Source organism: Vulpes vulpes, chromosome 6 (genome assembly GCF_048418805.1).
Source record: "Vulpes vulpes isolate BD-2025 chromosome 6, VulVul3, whole genome shotgun sequence".
Taxonomy (NCBI): Eukaryota; Metazoa; Chordata; class Mammalia; order Carnivora; family Canidae; genus Vulpes; species Vulpes vulpes.
Window position 1 is genome coordinate 107,323,500 of NC_132785.1, and position 10,377 is coordinate 107,333,876.

Sequence of the window (10,377 nt, forward strand, 5' to 3'; positions counted from 1 at the left end):
TGGAGACCCGGGATCAAATCCCACGTCGGGCTCCCGGTGCACGGAGCCTGCTTCTCCGTCTGCCTGTGTCTCTGCCTCTCTATCTCTCTCTGTGTGACTATCATAAATAAATAAATTTAAAAAAAAAGGCAGTGGTTCTCGACTAGGAGTGATTTTGGTCCCTTAAGGGGACATGTATGGAGACATCTTTGGTAGTCACAACTGGAGAGTGTTGCTGGCATCCAGTGGGGGTGCTACTAGATCATCCTACAAGGTACAAGACAGGCCCCCACAACAAAGAATTATCCAACACAGGATTTCAATAGTAGCTAGGCTGAGAAACCTTACTTTAAGGAGATCTTAGAGAAGAAGTTGGCAGTGGGTGAATGGAACAGTGTGTTCTGAAATAAGGAATGTGAAGCAACCCAGGAGTCTTTGAAGGGGACCCGAGGATTCTCAAAGGTGTGCTTGAGGTCCCAGCCAGTATACCTATAATAAACAGGAAGCAGCAGCTCTGGCTTTTCTTTTTCCTGGGTTGGCAGGATAACACTTTGATCCTCAAATTCTGCTGTTTCTTCTTCCTCTAGCCGTTTCAAGAGCTCCAGGTCACTGGTGGAAGTAAGCTCATCCCGGATGTGGCTCCAGTCATATTGCTGGCGCAGAAAGCTCTGCCACTTGTTGGGGGAGACCCCAGATCTCAGAGGACGCTTGCTCTGGATCCATCGGGCAGTGCGCTTGTTCAGCTTTTCCAGCACGATGGCTTCCCAGGCTTGGGCCTCCTTCTCAGGAGGTGGAAGCCAGGTTTCCCTCTCCTCCAGGTTCACATCTGGAGAAAGCGACATACCCAGCATGTCCAGATCCCTGCCAGAGTGAGGGATGCCAGGGGAAGGTTTTTCATGGACCACCCTTGCTAGCTTTGGTTTCCGCGGCTGCTTAAGATTGGCGGAACTTTCTGTCTTCACAGCCTGGGAGGTGACCCTTGCTGAGAGACCTGAAGAACCCAAGGACTTGAAGCCAGTGGGTTTCTCAGATCGGGCCCTCCTGATCTGGAGAGGCTGGATGATGTGGTCTGTGTTGTAGAGATGGTCAAAGCTGTACTGGCTGTAAGGGATGCTGGGAAGCCCTCGCTGCCATACCACCTCCTGAGAGAAGGTAAGGTTTGTAGCGGCCCTTTTCAAATACTGGTTCTTGAGGTGTGTGCAGCGATACGGGCTAAAGTGGAAGACTGGAGGTACACTGGACACCGAAGCACACTCCTCCTTGTTTCTTGGTTTTGAGTGGGGAAAATTCATGCCCCATCCCAGCCGTGGGGGGAGTGACTGATGGAAATGGTGGGAAATACAGGTCTTTCCCTGTTGGGTTCTGGTCATTGTTTCCCAGCAAAAGTTTCCTTCCACACTGCCTGGTCCAGATGCAGGTCTTGGAGGTGTGACCAAGTACCTGTTGAGGGGATGGGAGGAACTGGTGAGAGCTCTAGGTCAGTAGAAATTGGTAGCCCATAGCAGTACAGAAAGATAAGAAATGGGAAGACAGATGGCGGAGCAGGGGGTGGGGGGAGTGGGGAGAAGCCACGTGAGTGAGAAAGACAAAAGAAAGAAATGGTGGAACATTCGAAATATTCCTTGTATCAACCCCTTGATTTCAGTTCTCCTGTCTGTCCCCAAAGCTCAACCCGTCCTCTCCTTATGAGGGATTAGATTACTAGTTTTCAGCAGTAACCATGCTTCTAATTTTTCCTCAGATGTTGCTTTCTGTGTCTTTAAAGCATAAATTTCAGACAATCAGCCTGGTGTTCAGGGTCCTTCGTGAATGTGACCCTAGTTTATGACCTTTTTTAATCATAACCCCTTGAGTCTCTTGGTACATCTCTGAGTATTCCTCCCTTGACACCATGGAGCTTCCTCTGTGCCCTCTACCTGCAGTAGCCTTCTCTCCATACTTGACAAATTCTATCCATTCTTCCAGGCCGAGCTCAGTTCCTACTTGCTCCAGAACTCTTTCTGGACCTACCTAGGCCTCCATGTCCCACACAAATTCATACATCACTTCTAGTCTGTACCGATTTGTTTTTCATTCCAGGATAGTTAACATAAATTTTAAATTAGTCTCAGGTGTACAATAGTGATTGCATACCGATACTTTTAACTCTCAATCCTGTGATACCTCCCATTGTTAAATATTTGGCTAACTATACTGCCCACGGACCATGTCTTCTGTCTCTGCTGTCCTTCAGAATCACCCAGCACCTTTCCATATTGTTACATAATTTTCATTGTTAATGTTTAACAGCTACAGAATATTTTACCAAGTATGTCAATCACCTTTTTCCTTAATTTTTTTTAATTTTTTTTTTTTAGTTTATGATAGTCACAGAGAGAGAGAGAGAGAGAGAGAGAGAGGCAGAGACATAGGCAGAGGGAGAAGCAGGCTCCATGCACCGGGAGCCCGATGCGGGATTCGATCCCAGGTCCCCAGGATCGTGCCCTGGGCCAAAGGCAGGCGCCAAACCACTGCACCACCCAGGGATCCCATCCTTTTTCCTTATTTATTGGGCAAGCTGTTTCCAGGTTTCAGCTAACATCGAAAACGCTGTAGAGAACAAATGCTTACATTTAATAGTTTGGGTCTTTTTTTTTTTTTTTTTAAGATTTATTTATTTATTCATTCAGAGAGAGTGAGAGAGGCAGAGACACAGGCAGAAGGAGAAGCAGGCCCCATGCAGGAAGCCCGATGCGGGACCCGATCCCGGGTCTCCAGGATCACACCCCAGGCTGCAGGCGGCACTAAACCGCTGCGCCACCGGGGCTGCCCTAGTTTGGGTTTTTTTTTTTTTAAGATTTGTTTTATTTTACAGAGAGAGAGCATGCCTGCGTGCACGCAGGGGGAGGGGTAGAAGGAGACAGAAAAAGGGAGAAGGAATCTCCAGCAGATTCCCCTCCAAGTGCAGAGCCTGACATAGGGCTTGATCCCAAGATCCTGGGATCATAACCTGAGCCAAAACCAAGAGTCAGACACTTACCTGACTGAGCCAGCCAGGTGCCCCTACATTTAGTGCTTTTTATTTTATTTATTTATTCATGAGAGAGACACAGAGACACAGGCAGAGGGAGAAGCAGGCTCCATGCAGGAAACCTGACGTGGGACTCCATCCCAGGTCTCCAGGATCACGCCCTGGGCTGACGGCAGTGCTAAACCACTGAGCCACCCAGTCTGCCTCATTTAGTGCTTTTTAAACAATTTTCCTTCTGAAGTCCTTCCTTGGGCTAATAATGATAATTGACAGTTATGAAGTACAGACATACCTCAGAGATGTTGTGGGTTTGGTTCCAGACCGCTGCAATAAAGTGAATATCATAATAAAATGAGTCAAGTGAATTTTTTGGTTTCCTAGTGCATGTAAAAGCTTTGTTTCCACTATACCGTAGTTGATGGAGTGTGCAAAGCATTATGTCTAAAAACCAATGTACATACCTTAATTTAAAAATATTGCTAAAAAATGCTGACCATCATCTGAGCTTTCAGTGAGTTATGATCATGGATCATCATGACAAATACAGTAAAAATGAGAAAGTCTGCAAGATTGTGAGAATTACCAAAATGTGACAGAGATATAAAGTGAGCAAATGCTGTTGGGGAAATGGCCCAGATAGACTTGCTTGACACAGGGTTGCCACAAACCTTCAATCTGTAAAAAATGGAATATCCTCTATGGCTCAGTCAGTTAACAATCTGCCTTCAACTCAGGTCATGATCTCAGGGTCCTGGGATTGAGCCTTGCCTCAGGCTTCCAGCTCAGTGGGAAGTCTGCTTCTCCCTCTCCCCCCTGCTCATGCTTACTCTCTTGCTATCTCTCTTTCTCTATCAAAAAAAAAAAAAAAAAAAAAAGTCTTTTTAAAAGATGGAATATCTGTGAAGTGCAATAAAGCAAAGCATAATAAAATGAGGTATGCTTGCACTTTGCTAAGGGCTTTATATAGGGAAGATATTATGGTCTTTAATGTTGTATTGGGAGAAGCTGAAGCTCAGAATGGTAAATGAATTGCTTCAGGCCATACAGGCCAGGCCATAAGTAGAAAAGCCAGGTTTTTATTTTATTTTTTATTTTTTTTAAATTTATGATAGTCAGAGAGAGAGAGAGAGAGAGGCAGAGACACAGGCAGAGGGAGAAGCAGGCTCCATGCACCGGGAGCCCGATGTGGGATTGGATCCCGGGTCTCCAGGATCGCGCCCTGGGCCAAAAGCAGGCGCTAAACCGCTGCGCCACCCGGGGATCCCAAAAAGCCAGGTTTTAATCCTAGCTATGAGATTGCAACTCCAGAGCACTTAACCTCTATGCCACACTGGCATTCCAGTAGCTTCTCTCTTTAGGACTTGGTTTGTTCCACTTTCTTCTGTGTATTAAATCTAATCTGTGGTATATTTTTCGTCTTGTTACAAGCCTGCTTTTATCTAGATGTCACTAGGCCAGAATTGATAACCTCATTTACATTAAATCATACATGGTTAATATGACATCAGGATTTTTTGCACAGAAGACTATTGCTCCATCTCTTCACAGTTGTGAAGGCAACATGGCCATGAGTATTTTAAAATTAGACTAAAAAAGTTATGGCAAAAAAAAAAAAGTTATGGCAAGGGTAGAATGTGTACACAAGTGATAATTTCCCAAAACAGTGCCCACTCGTACTGGCTAAAGATAAATTATTAGATGAAAACAATATTCATGTGCTCCGGTGTCTTGTATATTGCCTAACAGAACATTGTATTATTCTCAGCATGCCAGTGTATCAATTCTTGCTCCTAAGGCAGGGAACATTTTGATCCTAAATACTTGAAAAATGGATGAGGACTGGTTTCACCCCAAGGCAACCATATGGAATGATTTTGGGTGTCCCCAGATATCTATACCCTTTAGCCTGTGGTATACAGAATCTTTGGTTATAATGCCAGCATCCCAGAAAGAATAACATATTAGCATTATCAGTTATTATAAATTGTCAAGGGATATTCTTATCTAATATGATATTTTGTTGAGAAGAAGGAAATACCTTATGTGTTCTGAAAAGGAATGAGGACAGGACAAAATGTTGAAGGGTTTGGTCAAAAGAGGCTTGTCCTAGATGGACTTAGGATCATTAGACAAGTGTAAGACCAGGTTCTGTACTTCCCAGCCCATCTGGTTTGCCTTCGTTTGCCAGGCTGAAAATAGAGTTTGATATCTGTTCCAATTTAGTGTTGATATGAAGTTCAAAATTGGGGAACATGTATGAAAATTTTCTTGCAGGATGCCTGGGTGACTTAGCAGTTGAGGGTCTGCCTTTGGTTCAGGGTGTGATCCCAGGGTCCTGGGATTGAGTCCCACATTGGGCTCCCTGCTTCTCCCTCTGCCTGTGTGTCTCTCATGAATAAATAAATAAGATCTTTCAAATAAAAAAAAAAAAAAAACCTTTTCTCGCAAAATTCATAGTATTATATAATTGTGAAGAATTATCATTGATTTAGAGCATGGACTATTGCTCCTAGAAGGTAAGTCTCTGGGGTCCCACAGTTAGATGGTGCATTAGGCACTTACAGGAGTAAGGAATACTGGGGCCCTCAGCAATTAAAAGAGAAGGTGGAGGGCAGCCCAGGTGGCTCAGCGATTTAGCGCTGCCTTCAGCCCAGGACCTGATCCTGGAGACCCGGGATGGAGTCCCACGTCGGGCTCCCTGCATGGAGCCTGCTTCTCCCTCTGCCTGTGTCTCTGCCTCTCTCTCTCTCTGTCTGTCTGTCTCTCATGAATAAATAAATGAAATCTTAAAAAAAAAAAAAAGAAGGTGGATAGAGAGGGAAGAAAAAAAACCTATGTATGGATTTTAAAGGCTCCATATTATCCAAATTTAAATGTTACCAACATTGAGGCAAGGCCCTCTCCCAACAAATGGTCCCTTAACCAAAGTCAGGGGGTGCCTGCCTTCAGCTCAGGTCATGATCCCAGGATCCTGGGATTGAGCCCCAAATTGAGCTCCCTGCTCAGTAGGGAGCCTGCTTCCCACTCCCCCTGCTTGTGCTCTCTCTGTGTCAAAATCTTTAGAGAAAAGAAAGAAAAAAAGAAAAGAGAAAAAAGAAGAAAGAAAGATGAACACATGTCATTCTATACTTAGTCAAATCTGGCATAACTGCAGACCAGGTGATCTGGTAAACAGCAACCACAAGCATTATTTCTGCACCTCTAGGAAACTGGCTAGACAGGCAGGAGTGGGGTTGGAAGGGTTAGGTCACAGGCCCTCAAGTAAAACCTAACAGAAGAAACCAGATTCAAAATGAGTGATCTCTCAAGGTTCTAAATTTAGTTTCAACCTTCTGCTCAGCTTCCCAGTCCCCTGCCCTCACCCCCAGATCTGGGACCTTTATTCTACAGAAATAATTGAAGTAGGCTGAATAATTCATGCTAAAAAGAGTAATACCTTGCTTTTTCCTTGTAATTAAAGGAGCAGAAACCACCACAGAAGGTTAAAAAGCAATAAACCTTAGCACAGTATTTCTGAGAACTTTTAAAAAATAATAGACTCTCACCAACACCCACAGATTCTGAAGTTTTAAGGTAGGGACAGTCAGCTTCTAGGACAGTGTTAATGGTCAAGAACCTTCTGCATCAAGATAATTTGGGGAGCTTGTTAAAATGCAGAATCCTGTGTCCTACATCCCAGAATACTGATTCAGTAGGCCACAGTGAGGCCTAGAAATCTGCATTTTAACCAGCTTTCACAGGTGTTTTTACACATTAAATTTAGAGAAGCCATACCCCCAACAGGTATCTGTGGAAAGTATGAAGGAAGCTTGATGGTGGGAGAGCAGGATGGGGGAATAGTCTCTTAATCTGGCTTGTTTCAGACGCTTCCCTCTCCTGCCTCTTTCTCATTAGAAAGTTCCTTCATTTTTCCCCTCTACTTTCTAATTCCTGCCCCTTGCCATGCACTCACACAGATCTACTACTGTCTCCTGAGATTACTATGGAAACTCTGCCACAAACATGATTCTGTTCTAACACTTTTATCTTGCAGATTTCAAAACTGAGGGCCAGAGAGAAGAAACAGAGAAGAAACACAAAGGCCACAGTATTGGTTAATCCCTCAAGCAATCCTAACCCTTTTGACATGTAATCCAAAATCTTCTCAACTACTTCAGGCTGCCTTTCATCATTCAGCTGATGCGAAAAGCTCTTTTCAGATACTAGTAAAGTAGCAGTATTTTGAAATACCTTCAAGGTCGCCTCCCTCAACACCTTCTTCAAAGGAAAGCAAGGTTCTGCATCTTAAACCTTCCTTCCTTTCTTAGGTTTCAAAGCTGTTTATATTGGTTACCAGGCAACCACCTCTTTAGAATTCCATGGGTCTACTGACAGAATTTGTGGGTTCAAACAGTGGTATCTTCAGTTATTTATATATTTCCTTTTGTAAACAACTTTGGAAAACTGCACTGTATTTATTGGTTGATGGCACAAGGGATTTCTTGGTCATCCTTTGGAAATAAACCTCTAGGTCTGTGCAACTCAGTATTTTTTCCCCAACAAAGGTTTATAAATCCTGCTGAGAAAGAGGCAAAGCAGGGAACACATGAATACTCAGCTCTGGCATCCTTCAGATTACTAGGCTGATAGAACAAATAGTAAAGTAGAACGGGTCTGTCTTTGGGGTCTTTTTCATTCCCCTTTTGTCTCCACATCCACTTAATTGGATTCCATCTCCCTGCTCCCCAAATCCTGATGATCATCTATTTTTACAAGGGATTTCTTCAAATCCTGTATTTCTAATAGTAAAATCCCAGGCTTCCAGAATACTGGTTTTCAGGAGTTCCCTCATGAACTAACAGCAGGAAAGATTTCTGGCCATGAAGTTCCGTCTGTCTTGCTGACTGGGGCTATTTAGGTGGTCACCATATTTGCTGACCAACTTGAGCACTCACTTTAGGGTCTGGGCTCAAGCTGTGCTCAGACCCTGGGACCCTTACAAAAGGGTGAAAAGGCATGGTCTCTGAGATGAAAAGCCTGAAAACTAAAAATTTAACAGAATTACCATATGATCTAGCAATTCTACTACTTAGGAGTATATACCCAAAGAATTGAAAGCAGGGACTCTTTTTTTTTTTTTAAAGATTGTATTTATTTATTCATAGAGACACAGGCAGAGGGAGAAGCAGGCTCCACGCAGAGAGCCCGACGTGGGACTCAATCCAGGGTCTCCAGGATCATGCCCCAGGCGGCACTAAACCGCTGCGCCACCAGGGCTGCCCAAAAGCAGGGACTCTTATACAGGTATTTGTACAACTATATTCATAGCAGTACATTCACAGTAGCCAATGTGGAAATAACCTAAAATCCATCAGATGAATAGATAAACAAAATGTATTGTATACATACAATAGAATATTGAACCTTAAAAAGGAGGGAAACTCTGATACATGCTACATATATGGATTTTTTTTTAATTTTTTTTTTTAATTTTTATTTATTTTAATTTTATTTATTTATGATAGTCACACACACACACAGAGAGAGAGAGAGAGAGAGAGAGAGAGAGAGACACAGGCAGAGGGAGAAGCAGGCTCCATGCACCGGGAGCCCGACGTGGGATTCGATCCCGGGTCTCCAGGATCGCGCCCTGGGCCAAAGGCAGGCGCCAAACCGCTGCGCCACCCAGGGATCCCCATATGTGGATTGATGGAGATATCTTGAATAGTCAAATTCCTAGAGACCAAAAGGGGAACAGTGGTTTCCAGGGGCTGCTTGGGCGATTGAAAAAGTTCTGGAGAGGGATAGTTGTGTGGTTGTACAACACTGTGAGTCTACTTAACTATACTCTTAAAAATGGTTAAAATGGCAAGTTTTATGTTTGTATAATACCACAATTTTTTTAAACCTATTTAATTATGAAACCCATGTTATTTCTTTGTTTTCTTCTTTTTTTTTTTTAAAGTAAGCTCCATGCCCAGTGTCGAGCCCAAGGCGACCCTGAGATCAAGACCTGAGCTGAGATCATGAGTCAGATGCTCAACCAACAGAGCCACCCAGGTGCCCCAGCCATGTTATTTCTGATAGAAATTCTGGGCAAAGAAGAAAATTAAAACTACTAAAATTCCCCAAAGCCTAAGAAACAACAGTTTGGGTAACTGTTGACTAGTCTTTTTTTTTTTTTTTAATGTATTGATATGCATTTTTTCAAGATTATATGGATCTCTACCTACTCTCAATGTCATGAAAGTCTCCTCATCATATTCTACTCTAACATCTTTAATGGTTACATCTCTTCCATTATATGACTGCATCACAATTAAATTGATTAAACCAAGTTTATATTGCTAGTTTGTTTCTAACTTTCCCTCTATTAAAACAACAAAATGATAAGCATCCTTACAGCCAATATTTACATATATTCATGAATACTTAGGAGAAATTCCTAAAAGTGGAATTGTGAGTCAAAGGGAATGTATCAAATATTTTTTACTAGATCACTCTGAAAAGGTCATACCAGTTTGTGCATCCATCACCAGTATATGAGTGTTTTACAAATCTAAAACATAGGACCTATCATATGAGAACAATTAAAGCATAATGGTTCAGAGCACAAACTCTGGAATCTGATTGCAAAGATCTAAATCCTAGTATTTCTAATTATTTGAACGTCAGCCAATCAGTTTACCTCTCCTTCCAGGCCTTAATTTTCTCATTAAGAGAAGCCTCATTAAGGTTCTTTTAAGGATAAAGAACTAGCTATTTACCTTCTTTAGTTTCTATGCACAAAATACACTGAAATATCCTACAGAACCAGTGCAAAACTAATTATAGCTATAGGGAATTGCATGATAAATAACCAGCAGGAAATGAGAACATGTGAAACTAGGTAAAAACTCTTGGTTGGGAAAGTCCTTGAGGGTGGTCTTACCGGGAGCAGTGGCAAACAGGTTTAATGGGCTTGAATCAAGCTTACACAATTTGCAGGTTTCTTTAATAAAAAGATTATGAAAAAAATCATGAATGTAAAATCAAATACAAGGCTTCAGAAAGAGCCTGAAAAATCCACCACTGGGTGGAACCCATAGCTTATGAGAAAGTGGGGAAAAGGTGAGCCTTCCCAGATGAGAGGAAGAGGACATTTGCCTAAATACAGCAATATGACAATGCAGTATCATAACTATGATGTCATTTGGGTATTTTTACACCCGTAAGGAAGAAGCTGTGGTCACAGAGCTAGTAAAACTCCAGGCCCCCTTAATGTGGGGATGGTGTGGAAGATAAGCCTCTACACAGGTAATACACAAGCAGAACACTATGATGCACACTTTTAACGAAACGTCTTATGATTATTAACGAGGGTGAATTACTCAACAAATTGATGAAAGTCCATTCCAATCCTGCACTCC

The 10,377-nt window shown here is 42.6% G+C and overlaps 2 protein-coding genes across 3 annotated transcripts in view; one reads left to right on the forward strand and one right to left on the reverse strand.

The window, feature by feature from the left end:
• The window catches only part of HEATR4 (HEAT repeat containing 4), a 43,815-nt gene extending 42,466 nt beyond the window's left edge, over positions 1 to 1,349 (reverse strand). Inside the window, exon 1 of the mRNA XM_026008551.2 lies at positions 469 to 1,349. Within this exon, the coding sequence (XP_025864336.1) occupies positions 469 to 1,349 (881 nt within the window). The remainder of the gene's footprint in view (positions 1 to 468) is intronic.
• The window catches only part of RIOX1 (ribosomal oxygenase 1), a 37,782-nt gene extending 28,477 nt beyond the window's left edge, over positions 1 to 9,305 (forward strand). The window contains exons 2-5 of one of the 2 annotated variants that reach the window (XM_072761973.1): positions 567 to 1,131; positions 7,023 to 7,263; positions 8,134 to 8,272; positions 8,934 to 9,305. The gene's annotated coding sequence lies outside the window, so the exon portion shown is untranslated. Of the gene's footprint in view, positions 1 to 566; positions 1,132 to 7,022; positions 7,514 to 8,133; positions 8,273 to 8,933 lie in introns of those variants that run through there. The other variant, XM_072761974.1, reaches the window with a different exon arrangement.
• The last annotated feature ends 1,072 nt before the right edge of the window (positions 9,306 to 10,377 follow it).